Raw genomic sequence first — 21634 nt, 5'->3', positions numbered from 1 at the left:
GAAATTATTTCCCAGTATAAACCAATTAATGAGAATAAACAAACAAACGGATCTAAGTTGAAAGCGAAAAGTGAGGCTTGGCAGAAAATAGCCTATACCTTTGTATGAACTTCTGGTCTGTCAAATCACAGAAATCATCCGCTCTGTTTATGTATTCATGGATATCATTTTCTAAATAATGCAGATATATAAGTTCAGCATCTAACGCACCAGCCATATTGGATACTTCTATGCTAACAGAGAGTTAAATGATTTAACTGCATGAAATTGGGCAGTTAAATTAACATGGGTTTTAACAGCCTGTTAGTACTAACAGTAGTTGAAGAAATGCTTCAACTGTTAAGTTTACAGTTAAAATGGAATAACACACTGTTATAATTTAACAAAGGTTGAAAAAACCGGGCCTTTATTAAAGAAAATTGCTATCTAGCCATTTTTTAATAACATTTACACCATGTGTACCTGAGGTCTACCATTAATATGTAAATAAGCATCTTAACAACATAAGACACGTAGTACAATGCAGTGACGTCTCAGTACTCAATACAAAATACAAAAGCACACACACAAACGAAACTGTAGTTTAGTGGCCTGTCATAATCATGATTACTCACTTACTTTGCTGTAATAGCTGCACTTGCAGGGCAATATTCTCGAGAGCATGGCTATGCCTCCTTGCCACACAGAATCTGTTGGCAATAGGAATCAAGGAAATCACACTGTAAAATTTACACAAGTACAAGCATAAAATGACTTGGTAGTAATAACTGATGAAGTTACAAACAAGTTTCACTTCATTTGAATTTCTAATTCTTATTTTATATTATGTATGATAGGAGAATGAATACTATAAACAAGAATATATAAATAAGCTTACATATTTGATACAGGATCTCAGCAGCAAGCGGCGTTCGATGAAAGACAGTTCCAAGCATCAGCAGCAGCGCCGTCGTGAGGTTCAGAGAACCATTGAACGTCTCCAACCTGGCAAAAGTAAAGGCAATCTCATTTCGAACATCCAAAGTGCTAACAAAACTGCAGATGAAACTGGGGGCTGCAGCAACTTGCTGGGGATTGGTGGGAAGCCTAAAGAGAACAGAAACTCGCTTCTGGTGAAAACAGACGAGGCCACGCCTAAACTGAGCCTTGGCACTGTTCTTACAAGCGATGTACTTGGTTTTGGCGTGACTGGGCATAACAGTCATAATTTTGATTCTTCTGAAGAAATACCTGTCGAAGACAAGAAACCCATTATTTTATTGAAAGAGGAAGAGAGAACCGAAGAATCTCCATTAGACATTTCTAACAAATTGTCACCTGAAAAACAAAAACGATCACTGCCAGGAGGGTTGCAGAGTCCATGTGTCAAGAAAGAAGATGAAAAACCTGCGATCGAAGAAGGAAATTTAAGCAACAAAGACATCAAGCAGGAAAAAGTTACACCTAACCTCAGTGCCTGGTTTAAAGCTTTTGGAGCTCCTAAGACAACTGCTGTACAAAAACAACGGAAGCCAGAAGCTGTGTCACAACAAGATTTAGATACATGTGCAGAGGACAGAAGGTTGGAAACAGCTAGAAGCCCAAGTCCTATTCCAACAGATGTGCCTTCTTGTAGTGGGGCTTTAGAGAGGTCACGGCCTCTAGGTGATGTGGCACCACGACCACCTATGCAGGAAGACTTGGAGCGTAAAATAGATGATGCCCCAAGCCCCACACTGCAACCGATGGCACCAATACAACGTCAAAGGAAAGTGAGTACAGGCAGCAGCATGTCTGAACGTTCGTCCTTCAGTCAGGATCCGATGGACCCACTTGATGGATATCCAGTTCCTTATCCATCTCCTCTGCATCGTTCGCCAATGGCTGCTTCTCCTGTAATGGCTTCTCCAAGACCAGAAGACACTCCTAAACCTACTGCCTCGTACCCACCTTTGAATGGAACTATTAGAGTCGGGTTTTATCAAGACACGTCATCTAGCCTCCAGAAGAGCAGTCCTGAGAAAAGCAATAGCAGTTGTAGTCCACAGTCTCCATCCCCATTCCAGCAGCCTGTGTACTCCCCTCGCTACCCTCCTCCTCACGACACACCGGGCTACCTAACCTACCGAAACGCCACACCAGGGCCACCGCAGACATATGATGGCTTGCCTGTTGCTCCATACGGTCCTGTAATGCAGTACTATGACACAAGCAAGCCCTTAACAGATCAGTATCGTGCAGCTCGTACACAGGCATCGGAGGAATTCATGCCCGGAGGTCTGTCTCTTTCGTACTCCAGTAGTCAACAGCAGGGCTACCAGTCTCCAACTTCTGCACCTACTAGCTCTCTACCGTACACTACAGATCGACAGTCTGGCTTCCAGCTATCTGTTCCAAGGCCCAGCACTGCACGTAGATCGCCATCCGTGCCTGCTACCAGTGCAGGACTTCTTTCATATACAGGCAGTCAACAGCAAGCCTACGATATATCTGTGCCAAGACCAACTGCTCTCCAGAAACCAACACCTTCGAGTGTGACAGGCTCTCTACCTTACAGTTCTGGCTACGAAATCTCAATTCCACGTCCCGGCACATTGAGTAAGGCCTCTTCAGTGACTGTGCCTACCACTGCCTTGTCCTTTTCATCGGAGCGGCATCAGGGATACGATACTACTGTGCCACGTCCTAGTACGAAAACCCCTGCCACAATATTTCCAGTCAAGAAGCGACTGTATAGTGATATTGAGTCAAGCGGTGGACTGCAGCATCAGCAATCTTCTAGTCGACTACATCCCTCTCCTCCGAGTCCTATCACAACCGCGACCCCGTCGACTCCTCCACCAGCAGTGGGTCTCCCATCGGATAGCAGGCTCTCCACGTCAGCAGTTACTACTCCTCTGGATCAGACACCAGCTGTACACCAAGCTAAACGAATGCAGTCGTCTCCAGTTCCTGTCTCAGTCAGTGGTCCTCAGACATCTGCTGCTCAGACTAGTGAACGATTGCTTGCTCCTCCTAAACAACAAACTGCTTCGGAAAAGAGTAAAACAGATGGAAGTCTGCACCCAGATTCTGAGAAGCTTCACCAGCCTGCAGGAGCTCACATAGAAGATGGAATACAGGCCCCAGAGAGATTACGTCGATCAGCAGCATCTCCTGGAAGGAATCTGCAGACTTCTGTGAACCTCCAGCAGTCTGTTGATGCATCACTGTCGTCACGGCAGGTGTCGTCCAAGCAGGCTTCTGCAGAGCAGCTAGCGCTGAGGAGTGTGGGGAATGACATATCATTCCACAGGGGACCATTCTCACCAGCAGCACCGTCATCTATCAGCAATCTCACTAATCTCTCTCACATTGTAGATCGCTTCCCAAGTGATGGATCTCCTTTCTTTTCGGGTGGAGAGAAGAGCCGCATATTTGGCCAAGGATCGGTGCAGCCACCAATTTCATCTGCAGCTGCAGCAATGGCCATGTTCTCACAGCCCACCCCTTCCATTTCGTACAACCGCTCCGTGCCCGAGTTGTCAGTGTTGCCCAGCAAGGTATCGGATGTACAATCTGTATACAGTAGGACTGTGCCTGAACTCTCCTCGGTGCTTCCCGGTAAGTCTACGCCTCCCCTCAGTAGCATTCGGCCACCGTCATATGACAGAGCGGTGTCAGAACTCTCGAATTACAGTCGCCAGGCTGTCGACATAGCCTCGAGCCTACCGAACAAGTCGACGCCACCTGTGGAAGGTCAGCCGACCTTCAACCACGCAGTTACGGACTTGTCCCCCGTGTTGACCAGCAAAGTGCCCCCGGCCACGGCCATCACTGTCGCCACGCCGACGTATAGCAGGTCGGTGGTGGTGACGGACTTCTCCATGGTGCCCACCAAAGTGCCACCCCTCGTGGAGGCCCCGCCTTTGTCTGTGTCTGCTGCACCCACTCCTACACCAAAGCCATCACGTAAGCGCAAGACAAAGCAGCAGCAACAGCAACCACAACAGGTGACGAGCAGTGCTGAAACCTCGGCTGCTTCCAGCACTGCCGTCACTCCGGGCTCGACAACTGCATTCCAACAGTACATGTCAGAGCCATCGGCCATCGCACTCAAGACAGTGCAGACTAGTGTGGTTCCCGGCAGTGCCTTCAACTTTGGCCCAGCGACATCTGGGCTTGGCTTATATGGTGATGCTGCAGGTTTCCTTGATGAGTATAGAAGTGCGCCTACCGGTTACTATATCCCGCCTGGCACCGAACCAGGCCGAGACAAGCAAACCACTGCCCCGCCTGCTCCTTCTCCCTTTCCTTTCCTGGGCCATCCGCAGCCTCGGCCGCCAACATACCCCCACCAGTTGGCCCAGGCATTCATCAATCACCAGCCGGCCCTGATGGAGGCCTCTGGGGCCACGGCACCGCTGTACCAGCAGTACTTGCAGCGCCACCAGGAAGAACTCCTGAGGCACTCGGCAGCCGGAGCCCCAATGGTGCTTCATCAAGGACTTCTGGCACCACCTTCTGGTTACCCTCCCGGTTACCATCCCGCACTGGGCATACGCCAGCCCTATGACACTCTAAATCGCCCCTCCTGGCTATGATAAGTCACGTGAACTTCTTCTGCATGCAGCAGATTCTGTAGTAAACTTCTGGCACAACAAAGTCTTGGGGACCAGACGTATGGAGTTTTATCCAAGATGGATAAATAGACAAGGTTCTGCATTTGTGGTACTGAATTAGTGACATGCGTAATTGTTCTGGCTTTGCTCATTTTACCACACTTCTTTTATTTCTCGTACATTAAATTTCTTTTGAGCTATGAAAGAGATTTAGTGATGAAATGCCAAAAGAACTTTGACAGTATTGTCTTAATTTGCAGCAGATACATCGATTTTATAATTGTATGAAATCTGCTGGTTCAGGTTTCATGATTTCCTTTTTTACCGATAGTTTTAAATTTGGAAAATAAAGCCAGTGCAACTACAATTTTGAGTTTTACTTGAAGTTGACATGTTTTCAATTAAGTGCAGCAAATAAAATGATTTAATAAACAAAGGCTGAAATAGTCGACATTTACAATAATAGAATTTTACTGCTAAGATTTTTGCTGCATGTTGAACCAACATACCAAAGATACTTTTCTCATAGAAAATAATTTTTTCTGTTACTATGTTATGTACTTTGTACGGAGTATGCAAGATCAGTGTGTGAAAATGACACTTGTCTGTACAAACCAACAAACACCAGTACAATTGTACACCATGCAATGGGCTTTAGCCTTCACATGAGAACAATACTAACTTGCGCTCTTCTTTTTTAAATATCCTTTTTGTTTTATTTTTAAAATGCAAGTTTGTCAACTGCATTTTTCTGCAGTTGAAATGTTTTACTTTCATCGTATAGCATGTGTGCGTGTCTGTTTGAAAGGGAGGTGAATTATTAGCACTAAGTTTGATTAGGAAGATTGTGTGTTGTGTGGTATTCTATTGTACGAGTATAATTTCCAAGCAGAGTGATTGCTATTGTATACTGTAATAGAAGGATGTGGATGCAAATGTGTGAGCATAGTACTTTGTACATTCTTTTATACAATTCAGTCTCACTCTATACAATTAAGCATTTATTCTCCTTGGAAGATCAATACACTAAAATGACGCCATATAACTTTTCCAAGGTTGAATGCCTTCTGAACCGATCTGTTTAAATTCTATTGACGTTGTTTTTTTAGCTTTGAGCTGGTTCTCGTCTAGTAAAACGACTACACACAGACTGTAACATCCTGAGCAATATATTGATTACTAAGTAAACATTCAAATGATGCCTGCCACTGTTAAAGAGTTTTTGGGCAACATGAGTTGCGGTTTATATTACGACAATAGGCCTATGCATAAACAAATTTCGTTGCTAGAATTTAAAATTATTTTATTTTAACATGTTGACTTAAAAATGTTTAATTTATGTAAAGTATAAAAAGTTCCGGAAAGAATTAAACTGAAAATATTTTACTTAAATTCATATTTTGATTATATATAATTTTAAATGTTACACCTCTTTATGAAATAAAATATTACCTAAAATAGACTTTGCTATGAAGATTTAGAATAAACAAAAGAAAAATACTTGCAAAAGAAGTTTAACTATGTCCTGAACGTATGTCATAAATTTGTTCATATAAATTTTTTTATGGAAGTTAACATAAATCTGTAAGACTGACAATTCAACACTGGTATACTGAACTCCATTAGAGATCATCTAGTCATGTCATTACTAGAACAGTTTTAAAGTTGTCATCCTGTTGATATTAAAAAAAATATATATCGCTAATAGTTTGATGCTCCACGTTCAGCAATCATGCTCTACCTAAAAGTGCTTGAATGATTTCTTGCAATAGATAACCTGATTTTGTAATGTTTATGATGGATAATTTATTGCATTGCCATTACAGATGGTTAGAAATCTTTATACAGAGTGAATTGTAATTGTGTACTACAAAATAGTGCAGAGTATTCTATACTAAAAATGAAACATTTTTTCATATAAACTTATGGTCATCCCTGCTTCATTATTGAGATAATGATTGGAACAGTTAGAGAAAGACAACAGCTACTTTTCTCAGAATGTTGTCTAATGACGTGGTTATTTACATTGCAAGTTTATTTATTTATTTTATTGGGTTATTTTACGATGCTTTATCAACATCTAAGTTATTTAGCGTCTGAATGAAATGAATACCGGTGAAATGAGTCCGGGGTTCAGCACCGAAAGTTACCCAGCATTTGCTCGTATTGGGTTGAGGGAAAACCCCGGAAAAAACCTCAACCAGGTAACTTTCCCCGACTGGGATTCGAACCCGGGCCACCTGGTTTCACGGCCAGACGCGCTGATTGCAAGTTTACAGAAGATGCTCGAAATGTTCACCATTCACTTCGCAACACAATGTCCACCCTCCTCTGCCATGAACGTCTTGCTCTTTGAACAATGCCCCGAATTGTATTTCCTGCAGCCACAATTGCATTCAACAGATACTCTCGCATGGCATGTAGTTGAGAGTAAACTACTCCCTTCATGTGACCCCACAACTGGAAGTCTCCCCATGCAATAGGCCCATTGCGTCCAATCCATCTGCCTGAATATCGTTCATTCAAATGACGTTTCACTGCATGACTGTAATGCACAGATGCTTCATCTTGTAGTAGCCCGGTGTTCAACCGTGTTGACAGTGGTACAGTTTGTTGTGGTAGTTCAGTCTGCATAAAGCGCAAATATGCAGCACCTGTTGACTGATTGTAGTGTTTCTCTCTCTTCAGTAATACTGTGCAGGGCCGCCGACAGGATTTATGGGCCCCTGAGCAGTATTGTGCTCGGGCCCCATTGAAAAAAAGTTAAAAATGACAAGTTACCAATTATTCTGACGATAATTATTATTATTTGCGAAATAAATAAAAGATGACCCCATTACACAGATACGAATCTAAAAATATACACTTTTGTTATATTGAAAACTTTTAGCAAGACTTCACATTAGCACATTATACTGGGTGTTCAGTTCAAAGTGTGTCATGGCTTGCTGTATGTCGTCATGTGGCTAGTCGATGAGCCTAGAGAATTCAATCTTCCCACACTTCCGCAGAGGTGTATCATCTATCTGCCAGAGAAGTTGCCTAGCAAGTACGGCGTTAATTCTGAAAAGTACTTACCAATACATACGGTGACGCCGGTAGTGGCAGGAGTGTGAACTGCTTCGAAACACGTACTGAGGTGAGTTTTTTTCTTACTGTCGAGATATGGGGGGAAGGTTAAGACGATTACTTACAGTACGTATTTGTTGACATTAATTTCGACGGTCAACATGGACCCGGAGCATTTGATTTGTGTTGTGAAATGTTGCCGTGCGCAAACGATGATAACAAATACCCTGAGTACGATTTGGCCTCGCAAAACAGTTCGAAAGAGGTTATGGTAGCACACAGACCATACAGACCGCCATCTGTTGCTACGACGTTCAAGTTATACCGTACACGTTCTCAAGTTCAGATTGAACCCCTTGATTAATAGGCAACTTCTCTGACATAAAAGCTGAAACTCGCTTCAAATCGCTGACTCATCAACAGTGACGTCATGACACACTTTGAAATGAACACCCAGTATTATGCTTCTTTTTCAGTAGGGCCTGCATACTATGTTTCGTGACGAAACTTTCGTCTTTTCGTTGTCGTTTGTTTCGTTTCGTTTTCATAAAACACTATTCTTAAAACCTGTAATTTCTGACTTGCAGGCCAACATCAACAAACAACTCTCCTTGACTTCATTGATGTAAAGTCATCAATTATATCATCAAAATTTAAAGGCTTAGCAAGATCGCTCTCCAGACCAAGGAAGCCAAGGTTACTCAGTCTTTCTTGGCACATTGTTGCTCTGAATACATTTTTATTTCCTTCATTTTGTTTGAAGTTGGTGTGAAATTGAGCGTTGCTTGTGAAGGTGCAGAATATAAATCAATCTCAGGCCTGGGTTCAGGTTGTCAAAAATGAAGACAGTTCATGCATAGAAGTGAATACTGATGGTTGTGGCTGTTTAGAAAAAAATTCTGATAACAGTAGTATTGAATCAGAACAAGCAAACAATAGTAAAAATGATGTGTTAACATGTGCAAGTGAAACAAATTTACACACACCAGTTCCTAACTCTGGGTCATTGCAAGTAACATGCGACCTTGGAAAACTAAAAAGTGGCAGACAAAGTAAAAGTGTCACTGAATGTGTTGTTCGAAAAAGTATCCCCAACCTGTCCAATAACCTTCTAAGTGACGGAACAAGAGCCTTTCCAGTATTATTTTCAAAACTCAAGAATGAAGAATGTTTTCCGAGAGACTGGCTAGTGTAAAGTGAAACAAATCAGTCACTGTAGTATTTTCCCTGATTTGTTTCACTCCACACTAGCCAGTCTCTGGGAACACATTCTCCATTCTAGAGTTTTGAAAATACTGTAATACTGATTTTAGAAAGGCTCTTATTTTCGAACAACACATTCAATGACACAATATGTCTGCTACTTTTTAGTTTTCCAAGGTCGCTCAATTTCACACCAACTGCAAACAAAGTTCTACTCCCTTTCTTAATATCTTCCAATTTTTCTGTCTCTCCTTGTGCTTCTCAGCTCCCGACTTATGCTTCTACTTGTTCATTGTCCACTGGTAACACTAATGAACAAAATTTACTAGAAAAACGACAACGAAAAGACGAAAGTTTAATCACGAAACATACTATGTAGGCCCTGCTGAAAAGAAAATGTGATCTTGCAGCTTGGATTTGGGAGAGTCCACTAGCATATTGCGATGGGCCAGCAGGGGTTGGTAGTTATAAGAGGACAAGCCAATTGAATGTGTTCGGTACAAGTGACGGGAACATATTTCAGGCAAATTCTGGAGCCCTCAAGTGTCGTGTCGATGATTGTTAACGTGGGAAACCGATATTCTATTATATAAAAGTTAAACATTTACATAATGAAGTGTTAATTTGTATTAATTCTACTATTGTTGGTTAATATGTCAGATTCATGTAACAAATGTTCTTACAAAATTTTATAGTACCGGTATGTATCTACGAATAATTATTCGTGATAATGAAAAGTAATCAGACTCACTTAATCTGACGGGCCCTTATTGCTCACGGGCCCATATGCACTTGTCCCCTTTGCCCCCCCCCCTTCTCGGCAGTCCTGATACTGTGTACTGTAGAGTGTCGTCTGAGCGGTTGATGTATGAATAGCTTCAACGTAATGCCAACTCGTGCATACCACTTGATAACAAAACCGTCATGGCTATATGTTTATATGACAAAATCTGTTTATATTGGAATATAGAATACTTTATAGTACACAATTACAACTCACCCTGTATACATGAATGAGGATAGAAACAAGGAAATATTATTTCACCGAGAACATAGCTAGTTCACTCTCACTCCCACCTTTCATATAACTGCTTATATTTACAATTTATCTTTCTTGAATAAAAGTACACTGTTTTTATTCTAATAAGTTGGTTCATGACTAGGCCTTTAGGCATAAAGAAGAAGACGTTTTTGCATAAGGATGTTATGCCAAGCATTTAATTTTTATGTACAGAGAATTTACCTGATGTGTTATTTCCATTCTGAATAACATCTTAGAAAGAAACAGACACATGTAATAACTGAAGACCTGAATTGACAAACATCACAAGTTCAAAATTTACCGAATTTGACTTCTTACCTGACGTGTTGTGTTTTGCATAGACTACCATCCTGTAAAAATGAATATCCCAAGTCCTACTCTAAGCCCGTGATATCATACAAATATTTATTTCATTACTCTTATATTGCAAACCTACATAATTCATTTGTTTTCCTGAAAAATTTACTTCATTGGACTTGGAATGTTTGTCAGTTGAGCTCTTCTGAAAAAAATTTTAAGCAAATTGCTAAGTGAATTAAAAAAATTAATAACTATTAACATCTCAATAAATAACCTACATACATACATACATACAGTAGAACTTGGTTATAACGACATCCAAGGGACCTTAAAAATTATGTTGTTATAAACGAGTGTCGTAGTAACTGAGATTCATATTATCAGTCTAGTGAGGTGGAAAATGAAAATAACAAACTTAATTAGACTTATTTCAGATTTATGTATTGACTTTTAAGCCTGCTATGAACATAATAAAATACACGTAGGCCTACAATTATAAATACAGTATTCTGTATTAAAACAGTTTGTTCAGTACTCACCAAACTATTTTACTTAGAAGGGAAGTAATCAATCATTCTACTCTGTTGTCTTGTACTTGCCCAATACACACTTTCTAGGGCTAAATTACGTTCTATGTTCATAATTTCCGTTGCAATTTCACTGTTCCCTTCCCTAGCTTCATAGAACATGTTCATAATTGTAATGAATTCTAAAGCGTCACTCACTTCTTTTATTGGCCATACTGCATTAAAACGCGTGCACTTAGTGAAAACTTCCTGTCGAAACTGATCTAATACCGCATGAATTCGGGCAGGTTACAATGGGGTGGGGAATCCGCCTGCATTCCAGAGGTTTAGGACAGAAGGAGACTGTAAAGAATTTGTCAGGGTCAGATTTCAACAAAATATTTCTTGAAATACTTTGGTTCTTAGAAAATTTTGTTCCAAACTGAGGTTGAAAATGACGTTATATGCGAGGTAGACGCATATGCGTTTGGCATATTAAGCAAGGTAGGAAAGCTTATGTCTTATGGGGAATTAGTTGGGACCACAGAATATTTGACGTTATAGGCGAGGTGTCGCACAAAACGAGGTCGCTATAACCAAGTTCTTCTGTACATGTTATGTTTGTAAGCAGAATATTCTAGAACGCCTATCAGAAAGGTGTGTCGAATTATAATTGTGATTAATAAGTTATCAAGGAGTGGAAATAGATTATAAGCTACTGTGTGGATTATAGTGAGAGCTCATACCACTCGAGATAGTTGGAACTCATAACTGGCAACTTCTCCCTAGTTCGTAATTAGATCAGAATGTATTTTGTTTAGGTAGGAATTACCTAATATAATGTGAAAGAACTTCATGTAGTACAGTGAAACCTCTGTATGCTACACATCTCATTATATTGGAATATTTTCTTGTAAGCGCACAAATTTATATGCTGTTACATGTCCAGTATATCCTCTATGTTGGACACCCCTCAATCTTGGAAGCTGGAGACTCCTTACAGTTCTATCTTGGACGATTCTCTTGTTCTATTGTGTATTTCTGCTACCTGTTTAAAGTTGAGTTTCACTGAACCTTTCTGTTTTACAAAACCACCAGCACAGTAAAATGAGAGGGGGTTTTCCTTATACCATACATGGGCACAATTTTCGGTTACGTGAGGCACTCGATTTGAAATAGTTTTTTTATTAGGAGAGGAGACTGCAGAGTAGGATGGGAAATATAAACTGCTGTGACCTGCGTCACCTTATCGTAATCGCTAAGGCAGTCAGTGGCGAATTATTAGGAAAGCGCTTGGTTAACATGAGAGACTCGAAAACTTTTATTCGATTTGGCAAATTAATTCGGCAGCTTTAATCATAAACTTCTTTACTATATCTCCATCACTGAATTGATTTAAATCACAGACGAGAAATTGCGTAACTAGCCAATAATATTCCATCACGTTGTCTACATTTATTTTCTTGAATATTCTGGTGTTTATCAAGGTTACTTAATAGATTTGCATGTTCTCGACCTAAAATAATTTCAGAAAATCATATTTCGTTTCCTACGCACATTTAATATTTTTTTTTATAAATTTCTTTTGGAAATAATATGTACAAAAAACATTTAATTCCTTGTACCTTTTAATGCAGCATGTTTAAGGCATAATGTCGTATTTAGTATACTATGCAAATGTTAAGATCATAAATTTTCTTCAGAATAGTACGAAAAATAACATTTAATTTGTCTTACCTTCTAATTGAGCATGTTCTTTATGACATAAGGAGTAATGTCGTATATTAAATTTATTAATGCCTAATAGGATTTTCGAGCATAACATACATCGTATGTTCTCCCATTCTAAACAGCAAAAAAACTCTTCCTCCCATTTCTCATGAAATAATCGTTTTCTAACGCATAAACATTGCTTTGATAATGTCATTATGCCACCACTGATATTGCTTATGAAACTGATATAGAACCTGCCCACGCCTAGGAGATGCGTGAGGGAGAAAAGGGATCTGTGAAGATGATGTCACTCAGAGCGATAAGCTCTGTGAAGGTCAGTGAGGCATGATGCCCATCTTTGCCTTATACAGTACAGCATCCGTGCACTTCTCTGGAATTATCCACATCGTCCTTTTTGTAACTAAATTTGAGTATACAATAAAGGAGCATTATTTTTCATAACAGTAAACTTTATGATGTGAAATTATTTCAGTAGGCCTGCAGTATAGAAATCAGTCGATGTTGAGGGTGGGTGGATTGTGGTCCCACGTTGGAGACCATTTGTGGGTGGGTGCGTCTCGGTGTTGCGTGAGATTCGCTCAGGGTAGCCGAGGTACTGTTGTGGTATAGGATGATGTCGGGAATAATACCAAGCCGGCTACTTATATAAAAGGCAGTGTAAACTCCAAAACTATAAGTTTATTGTCGTATTCACTTGGTAAACCCTAGAGTATGTATTTCCGGCTGACTTATAATTCAATCGTCGGTCGCACTGTATCGACTCTATGGCGGCTCTGAATAAGCTCTATCCGATACTATAAATTCAATACTCTGCCCAGTACACTATGATCGAAGCTCCTAAACGTTGACGAGTGGCCTCGCCGATGACAAAGTTCTATCTATCGAGTCTTCGCCGGAAGAAAGACTATTAAGTTGGGCCGCCGACACAAAAAAAAAAGATGTCGCGCCGTCTACACGAAGAAAAGTAGTTATCCTGTCGACACGAAACGAAGTAGTTATTCTGCCCTGTATGTAGGGCCGTCGACACGAAAAGGAGTAGTGATTGTGCCCTGTATGTAGGGCCGCCGACACGATGAGATGTTGTGTTTTTCTCTGCTCCCCGTCACCCTCATTTATAAAAACCTATCCTACGCTAAAACTAACTATCCTATTGGTTAAAAACTACGTCACTTAACCGGCCTAAAATCTATTCCCTATTGGTCCAAAGTGACCTCATAAGCTAAACCAAGATCTCTCCTTATTGGGCGCGAAATACGTCATCTCTAAATTTAAACTTTGGATTTCCCATAACATCTAACTAGTTTGTATATCTCACAAGAATACCCGTTCTTTGGAAAACCCAAGCTTGCAGTATCTTTCCCATGGGTCTAGTCCGACTTTAGGATTTTACGCTTGAAAGGGTGTCTATGCAAAACCCTGCCCAAGGTGGCCCTAAATCTGTCCGATGCTGACAGGTGACGAAAAGATGCGAAACATTTGTGTGGGAAGCTAATTCTAACGAAGTCGTCAGAACATCCCCGCGAATACATGTAATGAAAATATGGAGATATCATTTCGCTAATAAATCGGTCTCTCCCTCTCCTAATTACTGCTTCAATGTTGAGTTTTTTACCTGTGAGAGTCACTTTGTGCAATTTGTATAGTGCCTCAATATGAGTAAGCGTGAGTTGGTGAAATTAACAATTTGCGTTAGGTTGTCAGTTGTAGGAAAATTGCAGAAGAGTTTGGAATTTCTAAATCAACAGTTTCAAACATTAGCAATAATAGGACTCAATATTAAATGCATGGGAACGAAATTGCAGTGGGAATTTGCAAAACTGTCAATGACGAACTAAACAACAAAGTGTTTGAATACTGTAGTTCCTTATCATTATGTACAGAAATTTCCTTTCCATTGCATGCTAAAAAAAAAATCTACTTTCCTCTATCTTGGACACCCTATTAAGTTGGACAATATTTATTGAACAATATGTGTCCAGATTATAGAGGTTTCACTGTAATTGAAAATATACACATATGCAACAGAATGGTTCCTTTGCATTTCTGAACAGGAATGCTGTTTTCAGTAGCTACTTTGGAGTTCTGCTAGTTTTCTTTTGCCATGTATAATCCAACCAGATTATGATATCCTCAATGAGAACATCTCTGTGGCACAAAAATAGGTAAATTGCATATGAAATTATAATTATATAAAAAGGCTGAATGTATTTATCATGTGTATTCTCAGTGTGGTGGAACAATACCAGTTCTGTCATAAGATCACTTGTATAGTTCTTCGAAATGTAAATTATTGGATACGTATACTCATTGAAAACTCTTGTATGATCGACGTCTTTTGGTTTGTGGCTAATGGAACTATAGTGAAAGGATCATTCGAAACATTGAGGTTTGGTGGGAAAGTGCAAAATGTATGAATAAGAAAAATGTTATAAGGAAAACAGAATCTGGCAATTTTCATTATATGCCATATCCACTGCACAAACTTGTCAATGCATGCTACAGTTTCCAAAGGTGATTGTTGATTGGCAAGTTATGATTTTTCTTACAGTTTCACAAATACAAATATTCGATAAATTTGTGTTCGGAATACAGAGACAGATTGGTAGGTTGACTGTTGGAAAGGTGAGGAAGCACTAGTTTTCTTTATCCCATTGGTGCTTTTCCTCAAAGGATGTCATATCGTCCCCCTCATACCGAAACCATGAATGTGCATTTTCTTAGTTCTGGGAAGAAACGACTTTAAAGTTTCAAATGTCCTTATAAATTCAAGAAAACTTAATTTTAATCAACTTCCTATATCATAAGAAGTGACCAGCCTCATGGGCTAGTGGTCAAAGCTTCTGATTACATACGATGAAAGAGTAATGGAACGGAGAAAAATTATCTCCGGCGCCGGGATTTGAACCCGGGTTTTCAGCTCTATGTGCTGATGCTTTATCCACTAAGCCATACCGGATACCACCCTGGCGTCGGACAGAATCGTCTCAGTTTTAAGTTCCAACTCTTGGGTTCCCTCTAGTGGCCGCCCTCTGCACTACGTCATAGATGTCTATGAACGTAGGACTGAAGTCCACACATGTGCTGAGGTGCACTCGTTATGAGTGACTAGTTGGCCGGTTCCATTACTCTTTCATTGTATGATGACGCAAAATATCTGCATGGAAATATCATATGTACTTCGGTACATTAAAATAATATTCTGATTACAGTTCATTAGTTCTCGGGTTCGATTCCCAGGTAGAACATAGAAATTTTTCCTTAAAGGGGAATGTTCCTGTGTTCGTCCATGATCTGGAAAGTAGGTTAGGCTTAGGCTTAAGACCTCTCCTGGCACTTCATAATCATCCTAACATTATATCATGGGGGCAGTGTAACTCCGCCTTCCAGGCACCCCAACCTCAGAAATGGGTTACAAATAAGCCATTGCCAGGAGAGAAGACCAGAAATGTCAAATGACAATCTGGTGACAGGATACTAATTCTATGTAAATGTTGTTGTTTTGTAACGCCAGACGTTTGACAATAAAATCATTTGACCTCTTGCACTCCAGTATTTTTCAAAGATAATGTCATAGTCAGCCACTGTTTACCCAGACAATCATGACCTGTAAGGAGTCTGAACATGACCACAGCAGATTTATGTGATAGGTCAGGAATTAAATCAGGTCTTTCCAGTAAATTTTTCCAATGGGAATTTTCTGTAATATCTAATATTTGGACATTATAATTACAGTAAAATCCCTCTTAATCGGCACCAAAGGGTCCAGGCTATTTTCAGATACGAAATTTTACCGGATAATTGAATAAATATCTGTATATACAAAAAAAAATTCGTATTTCATGATGCCAAATGTTGAAACTGCAGCCATGTGAAGCTTATATCTCTATCACTTGCTCACAACTGAATAAACAGAAAACTGTCTATGTTTTCTTTATTAAAACTCATCACACAACACAAATAATACACTAATTTTAGGTTCGAATATTCACTGAAAACGAAGTTTGTGCGAACTTCCTAATGTGGCAACACCTGACGGCCTGAACATAACTAAACATAAAAATTGTGTGGATTTCCTTTATTAAAACACATCACACAACACAAATAATACACTAATTTTAGGTTCGAATATTCACTGAAAACGAAGTTTGTGCGAACTTCCTAATGTGGCAACACCTGACGGCCTGAACATAACTAAACATAGAAACTGTGTGGATTTTCTTTATTAAAACACATCACACAACACAATACACTAATTTTAGGTTCGAATATTAACTGAGAACGAAAGTTTGTGCGAACTTCCTAATGTGGCAACACTGATGGCCTGAACATAAGTAAACATAAAAACTGTGTGGATTTTCTTTATTAAAACACATCACACAACACAAATAATACACCAATTTTAGGTTCGAATATTCACTGAGAACGAAAGTTTGTGCGAACTTCCTAATGTGGCAACACAGACGGCCTGAACATAACTAAACATAAAAACTGTGTGGGTTTTCTTTATTAAAACACATCACACAACACAAATAATACACTAATTTTAGGTTCGAATATTCACTGAAAACGAAAGTTTGTGCGAACTTCGTAATGTGGTAACACTGATGGCCTGAACATAACTAAACATAAAAACTGTGTGGATATCCTTTATTAAAACACATCACACAACACAAATAATACACTAATTTTAGGTTCGAATATTCACTGAGAACGAAAGTTTGTGCGAACTTACTAATGTGGCAACACAGACGGCCTGAACATAACTAAACATAAAAACTGTGTGGATATCCTTTATTAAAACACATCACACAACACAAATAATACACTAATTTTAGGTTCGAATATTCACTGAGAACGAAAGTTTGTGCGAACTTCCTAATGTGGCACCACTGATGGCCTGAACATAACTAAACATAAAAACTGTGTGGATTTTCTTTATTAAAACACATCACACAACACAAATAATACACTAATTTTAAGTTCGAATATTCACTGAAAACGAAAGTTTGTGCGAACTTCCTAATGTGACAACACTGACGGCCTGAACATAACTAAACATAAAAACTGTGTCGATTTTCTTTATTAAAACACATCACATGACACAAAATATAATATACTAATTTTAAGTTCGAATATTCACTGAAAACGAAAGTTTGTGCGAACTTACTAATGTGGCAACACAGACGGCCTGAACATAACTAAACATAAAAACTGTGTGGATTTTCTTTATTAAAACACATCACACAACACAAATGATACACTAATTTTAAGTTCGAATATTCACTGAAAACGAAAGTTCGTGCGAACTTTCTAATGTGGCAAAAATGATGGCACAGACTGGTAATGTGGCAGATTTAAACATTTTTTTTCGGCCCAACCAAAAGTGTCATTGTTTTGGTATTGCCGGTTATGAGGGATTGTACTTTATTTGAAATTTTATTTTTATTCAATTTTAGAGCCTTTCTTTGATTAAAATGAAGTTTTCCTGAATTTATAAGGGCATTTGAAACTTAAACTAGTTTCTCCCAGAACAAAGAAAATGCTTATTCATGGTTTTGGCATGAGGGGGACGATATTATATTGAACTGTCTCATTGTTCATTAGTTTTAACTTCTCTTAGCTTAATATTATCAACTGATTCGGAATCAGGACTCCCAATGGCTTTCCTTCCGCATATTGCATTAATTACAGTATATGTACAAATGTATTTGGCTGCTTTCCTTATTTTTCTTCTCATTATCACTAAAAGTAATTCAGTCAGTAGAGAAACTGACTTTGAAATGGAAAGAAAAGAATTTAGTCTCAGATGAAGGCAAAGGATGTTTCTTATTGTTGTTTCTTCTTAAATTGCTGTGGCAGTAGCGGCTGTCCATAAAGAAAATAGGTGAAGTGCTGTTCACATACCAAATGCATGAACATAATGAGTAAGCCTACTATTCGTAAACTACGTGCAATTTTACTAGTTCTAGAACATATGCAAGAAAATTAATTTATTTCAGGACTCATCCAATTTCTTGGATACCAAGTCAATCCTCCTATCTTTTAGTGATGTAGCATTCTGAGTGAAATTTTCAATATTTTCAAACAGAAAAGCTTCTTTCATCGGAAGAATTTTTTAAAGTTATTTTATACAACTTCTCTATTTTCTTAGCACGTTTTAAAACAAAGAACAAATGGAACTGTAAGTCGTCGAGAGTTTAAAACATATTTTTATCCTCATATTTAAGTCTACAAAACGGCATTTCTAATAAATTACAAACCGTGTCATTTCGCACTCATTTATCAATATTTTCTGTGTACTGGTACCTAAGTGTTTGTATAGTAGAACTATAGTAATATACACTATGGTGTAGGATTAATACACTATATATAGACTTATCACTAATATACTCTATATACATTAACTTAAATAATAGGTACACAGTATTAAAATACATGTGCACATTCACGCGTGCGTTAAACTTTCAAAATACAAGAGCTGGAACAAAACTGGCAAGCTCATGAGAAGAAACAATACACGCCGCAGAAAACAACTTTTAAACTTTGCGAATGTATGTGGGGTGTATTCCTGATAAAATAACATGCAGCAAGCTAATTTACAGCTGCTTGGACACAAGGAATGAGAATACTATTCTCGAGTTAAGTAGTGCATACTGTAAAATTTCATGGCCCTTCAACAATAGCCTCCGGCCTTGGAGACTAGTAATTTACCGTTAGATCTGCAAACTGGTTACTCCACCTACAAGTCTGACAGTTGTCCGTAACTGAAAGACTCAGAAACACACTTCACTCTTACAATCTTTCTTTAGTGTGTGACGTCATGTTACCGTGGAAACCAAGTGCTGTATGAGATTGGGAGCCCAAATAATTTCACCTCTACAGTAAGTTCCTATAGACCCTGCTAGACGCTCGTAACAGTTGACATTATTCTATTCAGCGGACGGTTACAGGTACTATTTATACAACTAAACACTGTTCAAAACGACTGAAAAGAAAACTTTTATTTTATTTTAGAAATACGGTACTGGTAATAACTAGAATTAATTATTAATACGAGATAAAATTGTGTTTTACACGTAAATAAGTGAAGTGGCACTTCACCTACTTCACCTGAATAGCCGCCCCTGTGCTGTGGAATCTTATATCAAAGAATTCCCACGTTCCCTTTCTCTAGGAATAGGCAGCCGAAGCCTCTTTGCCTTTCTACCTTAGAGGTACCATTTTGGCATACAAGCAGGACATCTTTACCAAATAATTCTTAGAATTAAAAAATTGGAATAATAATTTAAAATTTTAAAACAAGTCCTTCTGTGTATGTTTCAAACTATTACGAACTTACGAAAATATTTAATACAACCTAACAGGCTCTTTTGTGTTCACGGATGTTACAGTGAACTGCTAATCAAAGAAGTGTTTCTATTGTGCCTCATGTTTTATTTATATAATTACAAGCCTTCTGATTGAAAGTTATCCTGTTGCCAGCGAAAATGATTTTTGAATCGGATACTGGGAAGTAACTTGTGTATATTGTGTATGTAATTTCAATTGGATTTATTGTACAAAAAGTAGTATAACGTGCAATAATATTCTATATTCATATTGCAGCAATAGTGTTATCTTCGAAGCAGTCACTGCAAATTATATAAATATGTAAATTTCTACCACAGCCCAAAATTTTATTGCAAAATCGGAAATATTGGATAGAGGATGAAAGTGTTTATTATGTTCTTAATAAACACGTTTAGGTTCAAGTGTATTATAAGTCTGTAAATTGAAGTATATCACATGTAATCTGTAATTAGATTCCTATTTGAAATGTTTTTGAATCTCAAGGAAATAATATTACAGTAATAATTTTGTTATGTGTGACTATTAAAAAGTTTCCGTTAGCAATTCATACTGCCAGGGAAATAGAATTTTTGTTTAAAAAATTTGCATCCAGAAATGACTGGTATAACTGAAAGTATGATAGACTCACTGACTGCTGTACGCCTAGACATCACATATTAAACCTTATGCCTTGCATAACAAACATTTTTTGTATGTTATATATCGGTATTTTAATTTTTCAGTTTCGTCTCATTCTTGGGCGTTATATAAAATGTTATTTTATGTGAATAATTTTGTGTTGTGTTGATGTACATATTTTATTTATTAAAGCATTAATTTTATAAGAAGTCTGTTGATGCGGTAAAAATTAACATTTTATGCATAATCTATTCGTAAATTCTAAAAAAAAAACTACAGAAGTAATACAATAGGAGTGCAATATGTACATTTATATTATGAATGACAAATGAAAAATGGTCAATTCTGTATCAAAGTTTACCGACATTTTTTTACTCTACCTTTATTCATGATCCAGCTGAGTGAGTTTATGGGCTGAAAAGATAAATGCGGTCTGCAAGTTTCCATTTTTTAATCACAATCATTGCATTTTTCTAGTATAAGAGTAACAGGAGTAAGCCACATTTATTACTGTCATGCGATTTTTTTTTTATTTTATTTATTTTTTTTTATTATTATTATTATTATTATTATATATATTTTTTTTTTGAGAGGTTGTGATAATTTTAATCATTTACATCTATCTACCTTTTCCTTAAATTTATAAGAAACTCGTAACATTCTTTATTGTTAAAAACTTCAAATACTGGTACATTTAATCTTCTGATATATCAATATCCCGGGTCTACCGGCAGCGACTTGTACAGTACAGTTATCCACTGTTTGGTAGTGTTAAGCAGTAGGGTACATTTTCTCGCTACAGCGCGCTGGTGAAATGTATTCCCATCATGCATGTTGCGTGCTACATTACACTGGTCAACATGATTTTTCACAAGACTAAATGCTGTTCTAGTGCAGTTTTTTTTATTCCGAATTCAAATATATTTATATTTTATATTTATTTAATACTATACACTTGAGCTACATTAGGCATTGCAGCCCGAAAGAGCAGAAGCTCGTGCTCAGGCGCAGTTCAGATCAGTTATACAAAATATATCACAAAATTAAGAGAGTTCATTGAGCACAATAACATTAATAAATGGTAAATACATACAGCATGTAATAATAGGGTCTATATACAAATAGAAAATACAAAAGTACATAAATATTAGAGTATCAATTTTTAACTCAATTAGCTTAAACAATTAAATAATTAATCTGATTTATTTCTTAAATCTATGTGTGTTAAGTGT

General features: G+C 38.1%; 1 protein-coding gene across 1 annotated transcript in view; it reads left to right on the top strand.

The window, feature by feature from the left end:
• LOC138707242 (protein split ends-like) overlaps positions 1–20611 on the top strand; it is a 99099-nt gene extending 78488 nt beyond the window's left edge. Inside the window, exon 13 of the mRNA XM_069836594.1 lies at positions 891–20611. Coding sequence (XP_069692695.1) covers positions 891–4562 — 3672 coding nt within the window. The 3' untranslated portion in view covers positions 4563–20611. The remainder of the gene's footprint in view (positions 1–890) is intronic.
• Positions 20612–21634: the final 1023 nt, after the last annotated feature.

The sequence above is a fragment of the Periplaneta americana genome, chromosome 1, assembly GCF_040183065.1.
Source record: "Periplaneta americana isolate PAMFEO1 chromosome 1, P.americana_PAMFEO1_priV1, whole genome shotgun sequence".
Classification (NCBI taxonomy): Eukaryota; Metazoa; Arthropoda; class Insecta; order Blattodea; family Blattidae; genus Periplaneta; species Periplaneta americana.
The sequence above is the reverse complement of the archived record's forward strand: the minus strand, read 5'-3'. Positions and strand labels throughout refer to the sequence as shown.